At 41.4% G+C, this 23737-nt stretch overlaps 1 protein-coding gene across 2 annotated transcripts; it reads left to right on the top strand.

Moving 5' to 3' along the window:
- The first annotated feature begins 7029 nt into the window (after positions 1–7029).
- On the top strand, positions 7030–21588 carry st8sia3 (ST8 alpha-N-acetyl-neuraminide alpha-2,8-sialyltransferase 3). Of its 2 annotated transcripts, XM_085794242.1 has the most exons (5): positions 7030–7676; positions 11975–12004; positions 15523–15642; positions 17429–17986; positions 20905–21588. In XM_085794242.1, the coding sequence occupies exons 1-5, from the start codon at positions 7513–7515 to the stop codon at positions 21185–21187; spliced, it is 1155 nt and encodes a 384-aa protein (XP_085650368.1). In that variant the 5' UTR covers positions 7030–7512; the 3' UTR covers positions 21188–21588. The 2 variants fall into 2 exon arrangements, with proteins under 2 accessions (XP_085650368.1, XP_085650369.1); XM_085794243.1 differs by lacking the exon at positions 11975–12004 and having other exon boundaries at positions 7301–7676; positions 20905–21297.
- Positions 21589–23737: the final 2149 nt, after the last annotated feature.

Below are 23737 nucleotides of genomic sequence, written 5' to 3'. Positions count from 1 at the left end.
TTTTTTATTATTTTAAATCTATCACTTTGCAGGTTAATCAATCACCTTCCAGCAGCCAGAAAAAAGAGAAATAACTCACTTGGTTTTCTTTATTTCCCACAGATAAAAGTGACTTATAAGTAGGCATAGCCTATTATATTTTTTAGCCTATTATAAAACTCAGTCAGTGATTCATAGGGCCGCAGCCGTGTTACTTTATTTTTTTTCTGAACATGTCTGCTTCCTGTTTTCTCCCCTGTTGCCATGGTGAATCACAATATCGGAGCTCCATTGATGATGGCTTTTTACTTGTCAGGCACGAGCTCAACATACTCAGAGTGGACTTACCTAACTCAGATCAGCTGTAACTGAAAACTCAGAGTTTCACTTCACAGAGTAAGTCAACTCAGAGTTCAGGGATAGACTCAGAGTTTGTTGAACCTCCTTTGGACTTTACCTTTGTTAACCACTATCATTTATATTATTATTATTATTAGGGCCGCGGGCAATCGCCCCGGGCACTGGTCCCAACAGCTATGAAATAGCTGCAGGGACCAGTGCCCGGGCGAAGCCCGGGCACTACTGTTATTGTGTGGATTTTTTCTTCTTATTATTAGGGCCACGGGCAATCGCACCGGGCACTGATCCCTACAGCTATGAAATAGCTGCAGGGACCAGTGCCCGGGCGAAGCCCGGGCACTACTGTTATTGTGTGGATTTTTTCCTAGTTAGTGTGACTGCTGAAGCAGTCACACTATTGTTCTTCTGTTTGGCCATTTTCTTCCGCCTTTTTACGGTCTTCTTCTAGTCCTTCATACTTTGTGCTATTTCAACAATTCATATATCAAAACGTGCAGCTTCTTTTGAACTTTATCGGCATTACTTTTCTCTTTTTAACTATTTATACTTTTTCAAATATTTAACTTTTTCTGATTTTTTTCAGCTTTATAATGTGTGTGTATTGCGTCTAACGAGCAGAGCCAGAGTGGTGTCAGAGTGGAGAGAGGCAAAAAAACATTCTAGAGTTTTTCTGGCTAAACTGTCAGCATGGCCACAAATTAAACTCTAGACAAATTATTTTCTCCAGTTTTGTAGCCACACTTGTCTTCTGGCTAAAATTCTGGTCAAAAATGCAAAGAGACTTAGATAATAATTTTAAATATTTTTTAAATGCAGCCAGGGAGCTCTCTGCTCTCATTAAGCTCAATGCATTTTTTTCACATCAGCAGGAGAAGGAGCTCAACTTTGTAACTTGCTGTTAAGTGCTTTTTAATTCATTTTAATTCACCAAAAAATAGTCACAGGTCACAAAAAAGTCCTCTTCTTACTTGGTGTGGCTAACTTATATTAATTTATTTTTGTTTTAAGCATCATTGAAAAATCTCACATTCATCAAAGTCTCAACCTCTCTTCTTGACAACTCCTCTGTAGTGTAGGGGTTAGGGTAACTGCCTGCCAACCCTAAGGTCACTGGTTCGAATCCAAGGGAAGAATTCTTGTTATGTTATGTTGAATTCTGCTCTCCTCCCCCGCCTTCAATTGGTTATAGGTGTTTGTTATCTCCTTGATTACTCGTACCAGTTTGCAGCACATCATCACATTACAATGAATGACAACAGTCTTGAAAGCAGTGTGCTCTCTGTAGCCGAGTGGCAGAGTAAAGGTTTAGTGATCATATGGTCACGGGTTCGATTCCTGCCTTAGTCATTTCACATCATTGCTTGACTTTTGATTCCAATTATTCAGCTGTCATTGGACAGTCTTTGATTCCTCATAGTATAAAGCTCATTGTAACTCAGGTTCTCTGTGGCCATATGGTTAGTGTGTTAGGTGTTGTGCTATTTCAACAATTCATATATCAAAACGTGCAGCTTTTTTTGAACTTTATCGGCGTTACTTTTCTCTTTTTAACTATTTATACTTTTTAAAATATTTAACTTTTTCTGCAAATTAAACTCTAGACAAATTATTTTCTTCAGTTTTGTAGCCACACTTGTCTTCTGGCTAAAATTCTGGTCAAAAATGCAAAGAGACTTAGATAATAATTTTAAATATTTTTTAAATGCAGCCAGGGAGCTCTCTGCTCTCATTCAGCCCAATGCTGAGAATTCTCCACAACTCTGTCTGAAACATGCTTATGTCTGTGCTCTCTGTGGCGAAGTGGCAGAGTAAAGGTTTATTGATCATGAGGTCATGGGTTCGATTCCTTACTTTTTTTTTTAAGCAGAAGCCAGTGATCCTCTTATCAAAGGTTTTCTTTACCCCTCACACACTGTCTCTGTCTGTAGCCTAGTGGTTAGCTTGCTGGTCTGGAGACCTGAAGGTTGCTGGTTCAATTCTTGCCTCAACAACAATTATAGTGAATTATTTTCCCAGTTGTCCTCTGTTGACTTCTGATAACTTGCTTCATGTTGAAACTGCTGCTCTCAGCCTGAAATTCACAGAAATTTTCATTCTAAGTCATTCAAGCTTGACTCTCAAGCTTTCTTGATGTTGACAGTGTGCAGATCATTAACAGACAACAGTCTCTGCAACTGTGTGTCCACCGTGGCCTAGAGGCAGAGTGGAAGTCTAATGACCATGAGGTTGTGGGTTCAATTCCGACCTTGGTCAAACATTTGTATGGTGATCACTGCTTGCACTATTTGCTAATTCTGCAACAGCGTTCAGTTGCTATCAGTAGTCACACCATTTCCATTCTTGGAAATGCTTTTTCTAGTTATTTTTCCACTTCCGGCCAACTTTCGGTTCGCTACTAGTCCTGCAACTCTTCGAGTCTTCGAATTTGTCCTGCAACTCTTCGAGTTGCAGGACAAATTATATATCAAAATGTGCGTCCTGATCGGGATCGGTGTGCTATTACTTTTCTCAACAGTGTACGAATTATTCGCGACGTAAGTCGCGATTTACTGCGCAAAATTTTTGCATGTAAGTCAATGGGACGGGCGGGAAAAAAAGAGCGAAAAAGACCAATCATTGGAGTTTAACAAAAGTCTACTGCTCAGGCATACTTTCACCTAGAGACTCCATTTAAACTTTAAACAGTAGACACAAGTCTTGTGTATTGTCGTATTACTCCACGTTTTGATAGGTCATATAGTTTTTGATCAATCCCTGATCAATGACCATGATCATTTTTGGAGAAATTATGAGTTTATAATGGGTGTGTATTGCATAGAATGTTCGTGTCAGAGTGCGTGACATCATCAGTTAGAGTGGGAGAGAGTGAAGAAACATTCTGTATTTTTTCTGGATAAACTGTGACCACGGCCACAATTTACACTCTACAGACATAATTTTTTCAGAATTTGTAAGACAAACTTGTTATCTCTCATGTCATGTGCTCAAAATATCAGAGAGACTTACAGAACTTACAGAATCAGCCTCTGAGTGCGGCCACGTCTGTCCCTGCTCCTCATTGAGTCCAATACAAATATTTTCTGAGAGGAGCAGAACGGCCTGATGTTTTAAAACTGCCAGCGTCGCCAAAATATTTACTGTAGAAACACCAAATCGTACCGAAATTTTCAGTAAGTCCTTAGAGCAACGTTGATCTGTGTTTTGTTCTGATAGGAGTTACCGTTTTGTCATGCTAGGCCTAATTGTGAGACCGGTTTAGAGGCAGAAAATCACTCTTTTTCTCCACGTTTCTGTCTGTCTCAGCCTGCGGGGGCCCCTATCGCCGTGGTAACCTCTTTGATCCTCAGGCCAGAGCTCGTTAACTTCATAAACAATCCACCTGGCGCTCGTTTAAATGTTTATAAACACAGACACAGCTAAATCAGACTGACACAGGATGCAGCTACTAACTAACTATGTGACAAGTCATTCACACACACACACACAGACTCTAGAGCCAGCTTCATGTGATTACAGTTACACACACACACACACACACACACACACACACACACACACACACAGTTAACCTAATGTGGTTACAGCTCCTCCATATCAGTGCTTATAGAAAGATGATCATGTCTGTCTGATCAGCTCTGTCTTGACCTTAAGATCGTGGGTTTGATTCCCATGTTGACAGAGATGGCACAACCCGCAGTAGCTCCCGTGGCCCATTCAAAATTTCCCGAGAGGAAATTTTCTAGTTATTATTATTTTTCCACTTCCGGCCGACTTTCGGTCCGCTACTAGTCCTGCAACTCGAAGAGTTGCAGGACATATTATATATCAAAACGTGCGGCTTGATCGGGATCGCTGTGCTATTACTTTTCTCAACAGTGTACGAATATTTCGCGACGTAAGTCGCGATTTACTGCGCAAAATTTTTGCATGTAAGTCAATGGGACGGGCGGGAAAAAAAGACCAATCATTGGAGTTTAACAAACGTCTACTGCTCAGGCATACTTTCACCTAGAGACTCCATTTAAACTTTAAACAGTAGACACAAGTCTTGTGTATTGTCGTATTACTCCACGTTTTGATAGGTCATATAGTTTTTGATCAATCCCTGATCAATGACCATGATCATTTTTGGAGAAATTATGAGATTATAATGGGTGTGTATTGGACAGGATGTTCGTGTCAGAGTGCGTGACATCATCGGTTAGAGTGGGAGAGAGTGAAGAAACATTCTGTATTTTTTCTGGATAAACTGTGACCACGGCCACAATTTACACTCTACAGACATAATTTTTTCAGAATTTGTAAGACAAACTTGTTATCTCTCATGTCATGTGCTCAAAATATCAGAGAGACTTACAGAACTTACAGAATCAGCCTCTGAGTGCGGCCACGTCTGTCCCTGCTCCTCATTGAGTCCAATACAAATATTTTCTGAGAGGAGCAGAACGGCCTGATGTTTTAAAACTGCCAGCGTCGCCAAAATATTTACTGTAGAAACACCAAATCGTACCGAAATTTTCAGTAAGTCCTTAGAGCAACGTTGATCTGTGTTTTGTTCTGATAGGAGTTACCGTTTTGTCATGCTAAGCCTAATTGTGAGACCGGTTTAGAGGCAGAAAATGGCTGTTTTTCTCCACGTTTCTGTCTGTCTCAGCCTGCGGGGGCCCCTATCGCCGTGGTAACCTCTTTGATCCTCAGGCCAGAGCTCGTTAACTTCATAAACAATCCACCTGGCGCTCGTTTAAATGTTTATAAACACAGACACAGCTAAATCAGACTGACACAGGATGCAGCTACTAACTAACTATGTGTCAAGTCAGTCACACACACAGACTCTAGAGCCAGCTTCATGTGATTACAGTCACACACACACACACACACACACACAAACACACACACACCTTCATGTGATTAAAACACAGTTAACGTGCAACAGAATTTAAACTTAAACCATGATTTAATCTGGTTTTAAAGTTAAACCTTGTTGGTGTCACACACACACACACACACACACACACACACACACACACACACACACACACACAGGTAACCTAATGTGGTTACAGCTCCTCCATATCAGTGCTTATAGAAAGATGATCATGTGTCTGTCTGATCAGCTCTGTCTTGCGCTTAAGATCGTGGGTTTGATTCCCATGTTGACAGAGATGGCAAAATCGGCAGTAGCCCCGCGGCCCATTCAAAATTTCCCGAGAGGAAATTTTCTAGTTATTATTATTATTATTATTACTATTAATCCTCTGCCTCTTTAGTGGCCTTGTTTTTTTCAGCATATCATTGTCAGTAAACTGCAGTGAGTCTTGGGATTGTCTCAGAAAAAGACTGACATTTCTCGGCCTATAGTCAGCTGTGACACAACCAGTCTTCAAACGCAGCCCCTGTTGCTTGCTAAAGTTTAGGAGTTGAGCAATAATTTGATAGACACATCATTCTCAAGGATAACAAAATCATCAGTTAATAATGTAGTGTGGGGATTGGGGAATCATTTGCAGTCAGTGACTTACATTTTCACAGGTCTCAGACGTGAGCAGAGGGACAGTGGTTAGCACTGTCACCTCATTTTATTCTTCATCATTTTCTTCTCTCCTCATACCGACAGACAAACTCTGCCTCAGTATAAAAACTCTTACACTTTGGGTTTGGGCACTATATGTGTTAGAGGGGCTAGGAAGTCAGCTGAGTGCTAAGTTAGACCAACATCTATGGAATTTTTTTAATGAGGCTGAATCCATAACTTCTGTTCAGACAAATCGACCCCTGGATAGATTGTGCTTTTTCTTTTCTTTAGTTTGGGGAAACTGACTTGACTTTTGTAACACACTATTAGGATGAACATTAAGCTATACATTTAATAATAGCATGTTATGGAGATCATGTTAGCAGGCTAACATTAGCATTTGACCAAAACATTTTTCTTTTCTTTTTTAAATATATAAATTATGACATGTCATCACATCTTAGAGTTCACAATGTACCGTGTAGTCATGTTTTCATAGAAGTTAAGAACATTGGAGGTTGAGGTCACATGGGTCTAACTGTCTAGTAGGCTATTACGCTATAGGCCTATTCAAACAATATTAAGCAATACAATAAGACAAGTGTGATGTGTAATGTGTGAAAAGAACAACATTTAATCAAACTATTGTGTGAATATTTAGGTTCTATAATCTATGAATTATCATACATGGCAGTTTACTACAGAAGACTAATATACAGTAACAGAGTTGCATCAATGTGTTTTCATGTTTTCATGTCTCTCTCTCTCTCTCTGTATGTGTGTATTTGTGTGTGTGTTGACAGGCTGACTCTTCACGCCCCTGCTGTCCTGACACTGTCCTGTCCCTCTGCCTCCATCAGGACGCAGGGCTCCGCCTCGGATGCTGCTGCTGCTGCTGCTGCCGCTTCTCATCTGATTACCGCGATACAAGAGCTGCGTCTCCTTAAAGCGACACTGGAGCTTAATTAATTAGACTGGCGAGCAGAGAGAGGAGAGAGAGGGGGAGAGAGGCGACGAGGATGCAGATGAAGAGAGGGATCAGCAGCATCCGCCCGCCGCCTCCGTCTTCTCCCCGCTGCCTCGTTTCACCGGCTTGAGGTTATGAAACCGGCTGCAATCTGATCCTGCATGCCTGCAGAAAAACCACCAAGATCCCCCACCCTCTTCCCTCCTCCGCTCTCCATCCCGGATACATGGACTGTCCGTGCGTCACACTCGTGCTTCCTGCGTCTTTTCCTCCGCAGCCGCGTCGTTACCTTCGCTCATGTTGAGGTGATTGAACCCCCTACTAACTGCGACCTCTTCCTCCACACATGGACTCTGTAGCCTTCATGACCTCTGCTCAAGGCGTCAGTAAATCCGCGGTCGGTGCGTCCTTTTTCGCCGCCTCGGCCTTTTGCAGTGTCTGCGCTTGCCGCTGATGCGTCGCCGCTGCCGCTCAGTCGATGCGACTCGCTATAAGATAACGTCCGAGCGACGCCGCATTAGCGTCTCCTCCCTACATGGACTCTGCGTGAAGCGCGTGTCGTCTCCGCGTCTCTGCCTTCGCCTTCGCCGCTGATGCGGTGCGCCTCGGAGCTCTCTGTCTCCTGGTCTGGGCCGCTCAGTGATCCTGTGGGCCGGGGGCCCGGGGGGGCTGCATCCCGCACACAGGCAGGATGGTGCGGATCGCCAGCGCGCTGGGGCTCGTCATGTTCAGCGTGGCGCTGCTCATCCTGTCCCTCATCAGCTACGTGTCCATCAAGAAGGACTTCCTGCTCAGCACCCCTAGATACGGACCTAATGGAGGACCCAGGATGTACATGTTCCACGCAGGGTTCCGGTGAGTACATGTAAATGCTGAGTGTTTGGATTTTACTGTCAGTGATGTTTATGTGCTGACATGGTAGAAGAACTGCATTAACCCATTGATGCAGCATTTCCTCTAACAGGGTATTTCTGGGTTGGGCTCTGACTAAATTGTCCATACAATGGTCACATTGTTCTTCAGAAATGGAGCCCTAACATAAGAGGAACACATTGTGGGATGAAATGTGCTGTTTCCAAGTGGCCCCCTGAAGGATGTGGTCCTGTGCTGACCGGACTCAACTGAAGGCCTCTGTGCTGTGTGAGGCCTCACAGCTCATGCTGCAGCTATGGTTACTTGCACATTTTTACATTTCTGTCAGTGAATAGATAAGACAAAGGAGCCACTGTGGATTTCTTTCTCTAATGCCAGAGTCAGACCAGCTGTTTTCACCTGCTTCCAGGGTTTATGCTAAGCTAAGCTAATTGCAGACCTGTCCCAGCTCTATAATTAATGAACAGATGTGTTAATTATAAAGACATATCCAATCAGGTGGCACAAAACACATTCATGATTCTACTGCTACTACACATGTGTATACTTTACTTATTGCTGCTTATATAGTCTTCTACACACCATACTTTGGATAATTCCATTTATTCAAGGATCTGATAGCAGACATCACTTCAAAAACATCCTCGATCAACACTAGCAAACAGCTGCAGAAACCATAACAACTTATTAAAACACAGAAAACACACCTGACGGCAGAAATCACATGAAAAACATCCATGATCAACACCAACACTACTACTCTGTCTGTTACTACTACTGCAGTAGCAACACCAATAGCCCAACTCTTTAATTCTTCTTTTGCCAATACTAAACCAGAATTCTTCCTCCCACTTTTGGTATCGGTACTGTTGGCGTTACTTTTACTACCACTGTTATACAGTATGTATTTGGGGATTGGGAGTATTTTACATGGTGACAGATGATTGGTGACAACCAGATAAGCCAAAGTCAACTTCTGTGTGGAATTAACACATTTCAAATAATCACCAGCTTCCTCTACCAGACCTCAGTTTGAATGGGACGCCGGATTTTCCGATTTGTAGAATTAAGTAGTTGCACTTATTTTCCATGTTTTAGGAATATCAGTGCTAGAGACAAAGACTTTCACATTAGTGGTGTGTGATGCTGATTGGCTGGGTTCAGTTTTAATAAGGAAGCAGCTTTGCCTTTATGAACTAAATCTCTAAATGTGGCACATCTCAGTGTGTTTTGCGGCCAGTGTGAATGTGTGTCAGCCTGAAGGAAAACATAGCATCTGTCACTTAATCCCACAGCTGTGAACCAAAAGAGCTCACTCACGCACGGCTCTTCTGTCTCTCTTTTAGTCACTTTGCCAAGTGTTGTTCTGCTTGTTGTGATGCCATTTGTATGAAATGTAGATGGTGTAAGATTGATCACAGTCTCTGCTTTTGAAAGGAGAGATAAATGGGGGGATTCACCCATTTTTGCATTTCACAGGGAAAGACTGACACTGACTCAGACTGAGCAGGAACTGTGGATACCTGAAGTCTGAGCTCCGGCCTGACTCCAAGCTCACTGCTCATTCCGAGCAGGTGGAGTTTTCTGGGTGATCAGTGAAGTTGACAGCTGGTTCTGGTAGCTCCTGAACCACCAGATCTGTGATGTGAATAATGAATTGTTGGAGTTGAGTGAACAGTATAGACATTCCTCGCTCTCTACAGTAGTTAGCCATAGCAGCTAACAGCTGTCTACGGGATCATCCCTATGTTCCCCGGGTCCCTATGTTCCCCACTTTGTATGGGACAGGGGAACATAGGACCCTTTTTCTAAAAAAAAAGGTCCTATGTTCCCCGCTTTTCCCCAAAAGGGTCCTATGTTCCCCTCTGTGTCCAGACCGGGGAACATAGAACCCTATTTTAGAAAAAGGGTTCTATGATCCCCGCTTTTCCCCAAAAGGACCCGGGGAACATGCAATTTTTGGTCCCATACCTGGAAGTGGAGTTGTGACTTGGCATATTTTTGCCTATTTTTGAGTGAGAAGTTGAGTTGTGACTTTGAGTGAGAAGTGTAATTGTCCCATTGGTTGGGTTTAGGCAATGAAGAAAGGAGTTGGTTAAGTTTAGCAAAAAGACCAGGTAGAGGCTAGACCGGCCAGATAGATAGAGAGAGTCCAGATAAGTAGAGAGAGTCCATCGACCAACAACAGTGGGGAACATAACACAGTGGGTCCTATGTTCCCAATTATGTATTGCGACCGGGGAACATAGGACCCTTTTTGGTAAAAACGGGGAACATAGGACCCATTTTCAAAAAGAGGGGAACATAGATACGCTCCCCTGTCTACTAGCCTACTAAGTGGTGTACATTCTTTCTTCATTCTTGCTCCACATTTTGCAAATGTAGACCTAAAGAAATATGGATATATCATAATGAAAATATCCCTGGTCCACAGTTTTAAAACCAGCAACTTGTTAACATTTGAACCAATAATGTTCCTTTTACATAGTTTAGTACTGAGAGGTTGTCAACCCCCAGCTAACATGGTTACCTAGCACCTGTTAACAGTATTTCCAACACTTGAAAAGCTGGTGATGTCAGGTAGCGTCCAGGCTTTCATCAGTGTGGCTGCTGCTGTTTAGTTTACTCCAAGTTACCCTCCTCATGTGCCTTATCTACAAAGTACAAAATATGTGAATGTATGCTTGGTGTGCAGCACAGAGGGAGTGTTTGGACTGACAGGACTGGACAGAATTGGTTAAATTATGTGCAATACCCGCAATCCCACAGCGAATTTCAGGCCCTGATTGAGTTTGGTAGCACTGACAGGTCCTAGGGCTGTACCTGGATTGAAGGCACAAACTCTGGGAGTTGGAAGGGGCGTGCTGTGGTTCTGCCATTTCTACAGCGACACAGGTTTGTGGGTTAGAGTGTTGTGATTTCGGTTTCGATACATTACAGGCTTACATCAGAAATATCTAATATAACTTGACTTTGCTGCAAACATAGCACAAACAAATTCACTCAAATATTGGTTGGGACAATTCTGTCTTAGGGACATGTCCCTGATGTCCAAAGCTACACACTTGTCAACCAGGGCATCATCAGCCTACTGTTATTCAGCTTGACTGTACTGTAGATAGATCACCTCATAAAGACTGATAAGAGAAAGCACCAATGATGAAAAACAGAAGCAAATAGCAGAATAGAGTGATGAATGTGGGCGGGGCTTCGGCTCTGGGCTAGTATGTTATTACTGTAATGAGGCTGTGAATTTATTTGACCGTCATATGGACCGATCTCTAGTGTGTGTGAGGTTTACTACATTCCCCCTGCTTGTTATTCTAGTCCAAACATTTGTTGACACTGGTCTGATCAGATTCTTTTTAATGGGTCGTTGCGGGTCCACCACAGCAAAGCTGGTTGTAAAATCATTCTGTAAATCTTGATTGTCCAATATGTTTGAACAGGTCTGGAGTGTGATGCTAAAATAGCAGCGGGGTGACAGCGGTTTTGGAGGCCAGTGAGCTGTCTCTGGCTCTGATTTACAGCACAAGAGCCGGATTCATTTTCCTCCTGCCTGTAATCATTTTCCTCTGGGCTCGCTGTCACCGCAGCCCAAGGTTACGCCTCAGAGGGAGTTAGATGTGAGAGAGAGCAGCCTTTAGAGAAAACACTCTGATTGTACTGTACTTGCATGTAGAGTGAGAGTTATCATCAGGAACATGGCGATCCGAGAAAGTTTAGTGATTTTGCTTTGTGTGCAGTGCAGCCAGTGGATGGAGAGGAGTCATTGTAATGGTCTGTCTGTCCCACAACAGAATAACACATCTGAAGAACTGCTGGGCAGGTTACAGTTAAACAGAGCAGATTCTTGACCCTTTCCACTAAGTTTTTATACAAATAGTTTGAAATAAGAGTGAGTGTGAGTGTGAATGCTTGTTTGTGTCAGCACTGCAATAAACTGTCAAGGGTGAATATCACCGTCTGTCCAGTGTCAGCTGGCTCTCAAGATAAGCACTACACATGATGGATGGATGGATGGATGAACTCTTACGGATGGATGGATGGACCAAATCCATCTTTAGTTGTACCTAACACTCCAAATGTTTGCCCTTTTATGTTGTCATTACCCTGTAATTGTTTTTCCATTTTTATCATTGTTAAAATCATATCCAGTAAGTATTTGAAATGCGTTTTACATCTGCATGCCAGGTCTTGGTTTTTGTCTCTTGAATGTCATTTCAACATACCTGATGAAGATAAGAGTTTATGTTTTTTTTTTCACGTCCCCGCTGCAGTGAGAGGCCACCTCGCAAACCAGACCTGAGGTGAATACAGAGCGCTGACATTTTGATTATAAACGCAATGATGTACTTTGTCTTTCTGTCTTTTTGTTGCAAAACTTAAATGTTTCTATGGTCTGTCTGTCTGTCTGTCTGTCTGTCTGTCTGTCTGTCTGTCTGTCTGTCTGTCTGTCTGTCTGTCTGTCTGTCTGTCTGTCTATTGAGCAACAAGCATAGTTTCAGCTGTTGACCATTTGAAGTGTAGAAGTTGTTGACTGAAGAAGCAGTATCTTCTTACGTCCTATCTGTGAAATCAGCATCAGCTTCTGCTTCAGCTTTTTTTTTTTTTTTTGAGCCGACAGGAGGCTTTCAGCTACTGAGCTGTGTGTGCTGCTAACACAACTCAGAGAAACAAGTCTAACTTTCTTGAAGCTGCCTGCTAAATGGTGTGGTGCTGGATTTGAAACAGCATGGAATAGAACTTCAATTGACCAATTAATTCTGTTGCATAAACAGAAATGAAGAAGACTTTTCCCTGATCCTGCCATGAATCGTCTGCATGTTCAGCCCAAATTGAGAAATCTTGATGCAAAATGAGATGCTTTCTCAACATCACATACAATATATCCATATTTTGGTCATTGTCGTCTATTGGTAAAATTCTAATCAGTATTTCATGATGATCCTGATCCAGTGCTGCAACTCTCTGGCTGAGTCTCACTGTCTTCAAAGATGGTAGACACCACAACAGTAAATAAGGCTGCTGCAGGTATGACTGCCGTCAGATCCAGGTCAAACAGTATTTATTAATAGTTTTTTAGGGTTTGTTTGGGCCTGGCTGGGCTGGGGTTTGCCATACAGGACAGTATGAAAAGTAAGTGAATGTGTGAATGATGTTGGATTTCACTGTCTGAACTGTCCTGATGCAGTAATCTCCACCTGCCTGGTTTTCCTTGCTGGATGAACCAAACTTGGTCACAAATACTATTTGACCAGTCGTGTGCTACAGCAGGGCCTTGATCTGAAATCTTGACATTTTGATGTGTAAAAGAGGCAGAGAGACAGATGTTATTTCATAAAAATCTTTCATATGTGGATACAAGTACTAAACTTGGCATCAGTTCACCTTGGGTATGGGGCCTACACTAAATAAAACATGGTTGCTACTTGGAAATTCAAGATGGCCACCATTTCTGGCAAGGAAATGCAGATTTTTATTTATTTTTTTAAAATTTTTACACAACCACAATTTTCTTATAAAAATGATTATCAGTATTAAATATATTTAAACAATGTATATTTCAGCAAAAATATTGCTATGCTATATTGCTATTGCTATGGCCATTTTGAAATTTGGAATTATAAAGTGGGTACTTTTTCAAATGGATGATGCCAGGGGGATCAACATACACATTTTGCTGCTTATCTCATTTGAAACATTATTGTAGTCATCTGATGTGCTTAGTGGGAAGTTAAAACTCCTTCTGATCAGTATTTCCCAGAGTCAGATGAGAAGATCATTTTTAATCTCTGTTCATTCAATCTAAGACATATCTAACCTCCTGTGCACAGAAGTGAGAAACAGCTTTCCTATCTCCATCAGGCTATAGAGAAAAGATGCACATTGCATGCTTAACATTGTACTAGCTAACAGGTTAGTTTCACATATTTGCCTGCACAGTTCCAGTTAGCCCTGGACAGACAGCATGAAACCCAGACACTCTGAATTGTTGTGTGGAAGAAAAATAAAAATACAACCTCCTTGGAAGATAGGCAATCTTCTGATGTAAATAGAAAGACACAAAGCACAAAAGTAAAGTAACACAATGAACAAACTGAAAGGCAGGAGATTGGGGAATCTTTCCTGGAATCAAAGTCCATACAAAGCATCTATCCAGATAAAGATGAGGCAGAAATCCATCACCTTTCATTTTACATGGTTTGTAACAACCTCAGTGGAGGATGCAGCTGTTTCTGTCTCCATCTTTGTGCCAAGTAACTGACATGTTATATGTGATGTGAAGTGGTAATCCTGGATTTTTCGGGTAGCTAACGTTAGTGTTAGTAGTAGGCTACACAGTTCAGAGGTAGCACTGTTATAGTACAACATATTTTTTTTGAAACACTGTGTGCAGTCACTGCAAAGGTGCTGATAAGCTAATAATGGTATTACAAACAGCAGCCTCAACCACAACTTTAACTTTTTTTTTTTTTTTATGCCCGCTCAATAAAAAAGACACTTTTTTCATCAATCAAACATTGATTGAAGCTAGGTTAATGGAAATCCTCCACTTAGCTATGAGCTAATGCGGACTAAACATGTCCTGGGTCCGATTTCTTTAAATTCAGATGATCATTTCTCATTTTACTCTTGGTAAAACATGGGCAAGAAAAATACAAATACATTCAAAATGTCAAGACTTCGGGGGAGAGGGGGGTGGCAATGAGAAGTTGGTCTGTACATGGTTTGAGTCATTTCCAAGCTTTAATTTACTTAGTCATAAGACGGAAGCAAAAAAGTTGAGGCATTTTGCACCATGAAAGAGTGTTCATCTTATCAAGTACCCTGACAAGAAAAAACACACACACACACACACACACACACACACACACACACACACACACACTCACACACACACAATGTCTAGGAATACAGTAAACAATGCATCATTTGAGGTAAAATAAGCGCATGAAATTGAATGTGGATGAAGCAAAAATGTTTTACTTTACTTAAGAACTGTCAATAACTTGCTAAGATGAACAGAATTGCAGCAACACTTTGGCCTGATTGCTCATTTTCCCACAGTACACTGGTGATTTTACAGTAAAGTAGGTGCACATCTGTAATTCTGTCTGGATAAAACTGACTGTTCAGTTTTAACTGCTGCTGGTTTCTTAAAGGAACAAAACTGCTGAATGGCTCCTCAAACACTTGCATATTGCAATCAGCTTCTTTTGCAGGCACTTTAGCTTTGTGAGGAATGTGGTACTGGTGGAGAAAAAGACAACAGAGCCCAGTTAAAGCTCTTTGACAGTACATTGCAGGTTGTTTTCATTCTTTTGGCCATTTAACAACATTGCTCCAACAAAGTCTGATCAGACAATCAGACAGGTTTCAGACAATTCCATTAATTTTTAGAGAAAAAAAAGGCAAATCGCTGCGTTATTATTCAATTTATTCCTAATTTATCTGTGACTCACTGTACTTACTGTGGGACGGGGATTTTAAAATGAATCTGAAATTCAAACAAAAGCTAGAAAGTAGATAAATCCATGTGCCAGTTGCAGATGATTATGCACATGATTCCACCTTCTTAATGTAGTTGTGTGCAACAGTTTAATCCGGCTGAAGGCTTGTAACCTGTCTGATGATCTGAGTGCTTGTGTTTCCTTCCTCACCCTGAATGGTTTTCAAGCTGCTAAAGAGGATGCTTCCAACTGACCCGTTTTAGAAGAGCTAAAATGCTTCTTAAAACATTTTAAAGTGCAAGTGGATGAAGCTGACCTTCTCCTAACGCAGCAAACCTGGATTAACTCTTCACGTCTTCTCCTGCTCTGTGCAGCTCCCAGCTGGCGTTGAAGTATTTGGATCCAGCCTTCACCCCTCTGACCAATGCTCTCAGCGAGGACCTGCAGAACTCCTCTAAATGGAGATACAACAGCACTGCTTTTATTCAGCAGAAGTAGGTTGTGCACACACACGCACACACACACATCACAGTCTCTGATGTTTTCCGACCATCTTGAAAGCTCTGCATGCTTTTAGCACTTACAACAGTGGCTGCAAAAAAAACTTGACTTTTCTATTTCTTGAGTGAGAAGCACTTCACCAGTGTGACAGTAACAAAAAGAAAAAGCAAATATCACATGGAGCATTTATTATTTACAAAAAAAGTTGATGTTGAAACAAGATGGCTGTGGTTGTTGTTAGGGTTTAGTGGCATTATACTGGATCTGATTCCAGTATTGAATCAGATTGAAATGAAATGAGAACTCATATATTTGCATCTGGCCAAAACAATTCTCAAACCAAGTGTCCAGTCTACCTGCAAAGATTGTCAATGTCTTAATTCTGTGGCTGCAACTAATGATTATTTTCATTTTCGATTAATCAGTCGAGTAAACAATTCATCAATGTTTGGTCAATAACATGTTAAAAAATGTTGAAAAATGTCAATCAGTGTTTCTCAAACCACCAGACAACGTCCCCAAATGTCTTGTTTTGTCCACAAATCAAAGAGAGACTCACTTTATTGCCATAAAGGAACAAAGAAACCAGAAATATTCACATTTAAGAAGCTGAAATCAGAGAATTTAGACTTTTTTCTTAAAAGAAAACTACACAAACCAATTATTCGATTATCAAAATAGTTGACGATTAATTTAATAATCGATTATTGCTCAATTAATTGATTAATTGTTACGGAACGCTACTTAATTCTGAAGTCAAATCAGTCGAGACAGGTCCAAGTATCAAGCTTTATCAAAGTGTGTCTCCTGCTCTGAAGGAGTTGAATGGTCAGGATGCCAAACAGAGTCTTAAGGCTACAGTATACCTCATGTCATAGGCAGTCTGCTGAGCCACTCTGTGGAGAAGTACTTCCAACACCCTGAGCCTTGCCTCCATTATAGTACTGTCATTACACGTATATAGAAAGAAGTCATTGGCAACTGCTAAATAAACCTGAAGACCTCCACCTAGTCTGTTTGAATTTCATTTTGTACGCTTTGCCAGTGTTCTGATCATTTTTGACAGTCACAGTAGATTGGTCTCTGCCAGACCATAACCCCTTCAGCACTGGATTTTATTGTGGCATGAAGAGTCCCAAAAGAATGGCCTTTTCATTTTAACTTTCTATTAAAAATTCTATTATAAGTGTGGCTGCTTGTTACTTCATGTCCTCAGTTTTCTGAATCGAATGCATTTTATTGTGATTTGAAGGAGTCAAATGCCAAAACAGCAGAATAGTAATAAACCAACAGAAACATCAACAGTCTGCTCCCTTCATCAGCCACCAATAATCTGCACACTAATAATATTTGATGTAGATTGAGGATTATATCATCATCATCATCATTGTTTCTGATTACACTGTAAATGCAGAACTGGTTTTATTGTGATTAGAATTCATCAGATCTGTTTACATTTGGTTTAAAACCCTTCATCAGCTTTTTCCTCTAATCCACTATTTGTCATTATGGTAAATGCACTCATACTGTATTTCATATCCAGGACAGTGCCTATAAGCAACAGTTTATTTGCAGTTGTGGCAGTTGTTGTCATAGAGGGTCAGTTCAGAGTTCAGTGTAGAGCTACAGGAGGCGGACCAATACCATAAATGACAAACCTACAGTATAGTCCAAGCCAATCCACCAGGTGTCCAGTGTTTGTGGGTTTTCTGTGCATTGAATCTGTACAACAAAGCTATAAGAATACAGTGATAAGAAAAATGTCCCTCTGTCTTGTAGGAACGAGATCTCACAGTACATCGACATCCCCCACAACTTCAGTCTGACCCGAGGCTCTGTCCGAATTGGACAGCTAATGCACTATGACTACTCCAGCCACAAATACGTCTTCTCCATTGGGGAGAACTTCCGCTCACTTCTCCCTGAGGTCTCGCCCATTATTAACAAACACTACAATTCCTGCGCTGTGATCGGCAACAGTGGCATCCTCACCGGCTCACGCTGCGGACCCCAGATCGAGAAGTTCGACTATGTCTTTCGCTGCAACTTTGCACCGACCGAGCTCTTTAAAAAGGACGTTGGGCGGCGGACAAACATGACAACCTTTAACCCTAGCATCCTGGAGAAATACTATAACAATTTACTGACTGTGCAGGACAGGAACAACTTTTTCCTGAGCTTGAAGAAGCTGGACGGTGCCATTTTGTGGATCCCGGCGTTTTTCTTCCACACGTCGGCCACGGTGACGAGAACACTGGTGGACTTCTTTGTGGAGCATCGAGGTCAGCTGAAGGTCCAGCTGGCCTGGCCTGGGAACATCATGCAGTACATCAACAAGTAAGATCCAGCACACTGCCACGCCACATCCACTAAATACATTGTCAACATGCCATGTATCAATAGTCACTCTAAAACCCATTACACATGGCAATATAACTGTTCTCCTTATCTTTGATCTTTGATTGACTGACCTGAATCAAAGTTTGCATATCAGCAAAAACATGTCTGAGGTCAAAGGGTTAAAGGGATAGTTCACCCAAAATTGAAATTTCTGTAGCTTCTCTGAGTTACAAGGGGTCTCGGCGTAGCAGTGCATGTCCATATAACGGTTGCAAATGGATACCAACTGTCTTCGTAACAAATAACGCACCAAAAAACATCCAAATACCTCCGTGCTGCTTGTATGTAATGTCCGTCTTGTATTGGAGCCCCGAAATGCGAAATTGTCCCGAAAAAAGTTAAATAAGTCTATATTTCAAGCTTGTTTTGTAGCGGAAGCTTCTCGAAGCTCCTCTTCCCGGTTCGTCAAATTTGGACGAACTGGGAAGAGGACAGACCCTGGTTCATCCAAATTTGACGAACCAGGAAGAGGAGCTTCCGCTACAAACAAGCTTGAAAAATAGACTTATTTCATTTTTTCGGGACAATTTCGCATTTTGGGGTTTCAATACAAGACGGACATTACATACGAGCAGCATGGAGGTGTTTGGATGTTTTTGGTGTGTCTTTTTGTTACGAAGACAGTTGGTATCCATTTGCAACCCCTATATGGACATGCACTGCTACGCCGAGACCCCCTGTAACTCAAAGAAGCCACGGAGGACTCTGAAACTTCTCCCAGCCCTTAGTCGACATGAGAGTGAGTAGATAATGAGTGAAATTTCAATTTTGGGTGAACTATCCCTTTAAGCTAGCAGGGAGGGGTGGAGTCTTTTAGCTCACAATGTGCCTGTATTTACTGATCTTATTCAGTATTTTTCTTCCTGCCAGGAGACCAACATTGACAATGCACTATTCAACACTTTAGCACAATTAGCTTTCCGTTTTCTCGCATGTTTATTGCATTATCAAGGGCTATGGATGAAAATGCCTCTGTGTTCAAGTAGACAAATCTACAACATGTCCGGCTTGTGGCACATCTCTCTGATCTGGCCTGAACTGTCTCAGGACAGACAGAAATCTGCCTGAATGGGAGGGCAGACCGACCCATGGGTAAACACAAGCTACCTAGTCTGGTTTCAGAGTACATTTACATTTTTATACAAGACGCAGTCATTTCCTAAATTAGCAGGGAAATGTAGTTTTTAGCAGCTGTTAGTCAAACAAGCTAAAATTGCATTTCCTTGGAACAGTTTTCAGTGGCAAATACACTATAACCAGGCTTTATGTACACACACAATACTTGTTAGGAAAATCAATTTGTTTGGCTCTTTTTTTTATAGGTTTTGTAAACAATAAGAAAACTAAAATAGAGGTAAAAAAATAAATACATTTGCCTATCAGTCATTGGTCTAATGATGTATGAGTAATTGCTGCCAGGATTATGATCACTATAAGCATTATTATTTTTCTGCTCGTCAAAGTGGCGGGACCATTTTTACCTATAAGCTTGGTCCATCCTGTTACTCAGTTTTGTCTCAGAAAAGACGTTACAACCAGCCTCTCTCACTATCTGTGATTTAAAGGTCCCACTGTGTGTCAGTCCTGTTGGCAGTAGTTAATGGAACCAGGCTAACATGTGGTTGTTATTGTATTGAACTGCGGCCTATATGGCAAAGAGGAGATTTAGGCTCCAAAGCCGGATTATAAGGAAGCAGCTATTTAGTGAAAGGTATGGCGCAGAGCTGCAACAGTGTGTGTGGAGAGGGATTTAAGTCTGGTGCTTAGTGTTGTAGCAGCAGAATAGGCGCCTCGTACAGTAGCCTAATCTTCACCAATCCCATTAAATCTACCTGCTCTGGAAGAATTACCACGTTTAAGCAGCTCAGACAGCTTTCAGCACCTTGAGGACTCTTGGAGATGCTTTTGTTGAGGCTGGTTAGGAGAGTTTCCCCTCTGTGATGCTGCAGAGCAGGACTGCCCAGTGAAAGCATCAGCAGTGATCAGATTATTTTTTGTTAACTCTTGTGACTGATGTATAAAAATAAATGGACAAAACCAAGAGCAAACAGTTATTTCACAACTCAGGTTTGTGCTTCAAATGCTATCTTTGGTTCTATGGTTAATTCAGGATAATGCAAGGTGCATTTCCATATTAATTAATTCTGATTCATTCTACTGTATCATTCTATGACCACATTGTAGCTTCAAAGAGAATAATCACAACACTTTGAATGCATCAGTGGATGACAACCGTATTCCTGTGGAAACAGAGTGCTGAAGATAGCATGACTCTGTTGCTGTAGTGATTGAATCGTTATCCTGAATTTTTCAAGATAACAGGTTAAAGGGGATTGCTGAGTTAGCACAGCACAGGTTCAAACAGGACCAGGGTCAGATCAGGAAACACAAAGGCCTGTCATGGATAGGGATGTCACAATTACTTAATTAAACGTAAGCAATTGGTATAGATGGCAATTAATGACTTAAAAAATATTTCAAACACTTCCCCCGGGGGATTAATAACTGGTCTTATATTTAGAGATTAGTAACGTCATTATATTTTGACTATATTTGATTTTACACATTCATAGTCTTCTGAAATGTATTGAAGCATAATTATCGTGATAATCGCAACACCGTGATTATTTCTCTGACAATAACCGTACCAAGAAAATCTATAAGCGTGACATCCCTAGTCATGGATATAGTCATAAACATACATACTATCTGCTGTTGAAGTAATAGCCCAGCCCACATTTTGAGAATCATGGGTATGCAGAAGAAAAAAAAACAAATTCACAAAATAAACAGATGTCTCATCATCATGCTTGTTGAAACAAGCTCTTTGAATTGCTCTCACCTCTTGTTAACAGCTACTGGAAAACCAAGCAGCTGTCTCCAAAGCGCCTGAGCACCGGCATCCTGATGTACACGCTGGCCTCGTCCATGTGCGACCAGATCCACCTGTACGGCTTCTGGCCCTTCGGCTGGGACCCCAACACGGGTAAGGAGCTGCCGTACCACTACTACGACAAGAAGGGCACCAAGTTCACCACTAAATGGCAAGAATCCCATCAGCTGCCCGCCGAGTTCAAACTCCTGTACAAGATGCACATGGAGGGACTGCTGAAGCTCTCCCTGTCCCACTGTGCTTAGGCACAGCACAGCTTCTTTGACTTCCTCTCCAATGCTTCCATGAGCCAGAATTGTCAAGAGGGCCAAACAGAAAAAAAAGGACACGACACATGCGATTTTATTAAACGCTAAGTCTTACATGGCTGAAGCCAGTGCAGTGGGTCCTTAAATTGTGCTCAGTCGCTGAAGATCCCTGAGCAGATGCTCCATAATCCTGCACTCAGGATGAGACAATGTGTATTTACTTACTCTACTACTGCTCTACAGTCTAGTAGAGCAGGACTGCAGCTGGAGAAGAGAATCCCAGACTTGATTTACCTGATGGTGTTTTTATCACTGATCTCTCTCAGCACCACAGCTGCAAATCAGCAGATCAACCATTTAAAAGCAAGGCTGTGTTCACACTGACATTGGCACTGCTTCAAAAAAACAAAAAAAGGCAACTGACCCCTCCGATCAATTCAATGAGACAACAACAATATGATGACAACATTTACATGTTATTTTCCTGCTTCCTTATTCATCATGGAGGGCTCTGTGCTCCTGGGGGTCAAAGACAAGTGAGTGCAAGTTATGACAAAAGGCACAAGAAGCCAAAAGTATCATTTCTGCTCTTTCTGTTACAGCAGACGATCCAGTCTCTACTTGTTGCCTTCCACTCTACATTATAGATGAAATACCACCTGCTGCGACCTGGACTCATTTTGGTTAACACTGCGTATCTGTCAGATCTCTTCTTTAGTGAGCTGATTGAAAGCTTATGGGTACTTGTCCTTACTCTGTAGTCTGAAAACAACAGTGATAACGGCCTCTCAACTTTTGGCATCAGTGTGTCATGTCCAGCAGGAATAATCTCTCACTTAAACTATTTGGTTTATAAATACTTGTTTAGAAGCTAACAGTACTTTCCATCGTTCTATTAGCCTTTGTTACCACCTGACTGAAGACTGGCAACAGCAGATATCATTATCATCAACATTATTGTTATAATTTGTTCAACCCACATAACACCAAAATGAAAAATGATGTTGGATGGAACTTAGAGAGTTATCGGCCATGTCTGAGGTGTATGGACGAGTTAGGATATGGTGTGATGCCTGAGGCTGATGAGGATGTAGCAGCATGCCAGGCTAAGAGCCAGAGACCAAGACCACCAGTATGGTTGTCTGGAAGCCCCACCCAGCTGGGCAAGCAGGGCACACAGCTAGCCCTAGCTCCACCCACCTGCTTACTGTACCTCCAGTATCTACAGAAGAACAAGCTGTCAGGCAGAGGGGTACATCTGAAATATAGACTCCTATAGAATAAACTAATGATAGATTGCAAAGTAATTTAGTCACAGAAATTCAGTCTATATATCTGTGAAGCCGCCTTCATGGAATGTTTGGGAAATTGCAGTTGAAAAAAGAATGTTGACATGCAGTATGTAGCGCCACATTATGTATGTAATAATTGCCACATTTTGTAAAAAAAAACCTAAAAATGCAACACCCGCATTTTGTAATAATTTGGTGCATTATGTAACAAGTTATTACAAAATGCGGCAAAGTTTATTACATATTCAAGAATTTTATTACAAAATGTGACAGATTATTGCAAAATGCAGCATCATTAGGTCATGAGGCGAAAACGTATTACATTATAACATAATGCAGCGTTATTACATAATGTGGCGCTACAACATATCACCTGATAAAGTTGCTACAGCTCAGATGCAAACAAGCTGTATATTACATAACACATCCAACAGACACAGAGCATCATTTTATCATATCAGTTGAGTTTGCATCCACCTGATGGATGCAAGTCAAAGATACAATCGCCATAGCTCTGGTTTGGTCTCCTCCAGCTCCTAAGAAAAGTGTCCACTGTCTTCATTAATGAGGTGCTATCTGTGTCTGTTTGCTGTTTGGTGCTGCACAGGTAGTTAACAAAAAGTTTATCAGTGCTAACTGCTGGAAACCAGAAAAGGCAAATGTTTGAACAGACTTTCTTGAATGTCTAGGAGTTAAATAAAGTGAACTACAGTAGAGCACTGCCTGGGAGATAACTGTACCACATCAACAAATCTGAGGAGTCACAGTTAATATCACCCACCGAGACAGTGAAGGCACCACCAATGAACAGAACACTAGCAGTTCCACAACATAGTAGGCTCGTTCAGGATTAGTCAGTCAATGTGGATTGTACGGAAGATGAGAAAGGCCATGCATGCAAATCTAACAAGGACAAAGGTTATCTCAGGTAGGTGTAATTATTCTGACAAAACCAAGTTCAGTTAGGAGATAATGGAATGATTACATCATTGTCTTCAGATAACAGGATAAAAAATCTAATTACAGTATGACATTATTTGTTTTCACATTAGTTTGAGCTTTGCTTTTTAACATTTTTTAAATTACTAATGTTAGCTAGCACTATGCACTGTACGTATATGGTGATTTCTTCCCTTGTATTTTGTGTGTTTAAACATTAGGATTTGAGTATGAGTGTGTTGATCTACTGCTGGAGGGTCTTATTTCAACTGAAGCAAGAGGACGTGCAAACCCAACTGCCAAGCGGTCATTGACC

Source organism: Trachurus japonicus, chromosome 12 (genome assembly GCF_045865225.1).
Source record: "Trachurus japonicus isolate A0001 chromosome 12, Traja_1.0".
Lineage (NCBI taxonomy): Eukaryota > Metazoa > Chordata > Actinopteri > Carangiformes > Carangidae > Trachurus > Trachurus japonicus.
The sequence above is the reverse complement of the archived record's forward strand: the minus strand, read 5'-3'. Positions and strand labels throughout refer to the sequence as shown.

Bases quoted from the DNA above. Each gene is read 5' to 3' on its own strand.
- st8sia3 (XM_085794242.1), top strand. From the start codon at position 7,513: ATGGTGCGGATCGCCAGCGCGCTGGGGCTCGTCATGTTCAGCGTGGCG. The intron at 7,677-11,974 runs GTGAGTACATGT...TCCCCGCTGCAG, and splicing joins ATGTTCCACGCAGGGTTCCG to TGAGAGGCCACCTCGCAAAC. The intron at 12,005-15,522 runs GTGAATACAGAG...TGCTCTGTGCAG, and splicing joins CCTCGCAAACCAGACCTGAG to CTCCCAGCTGGCGTTGAAGT.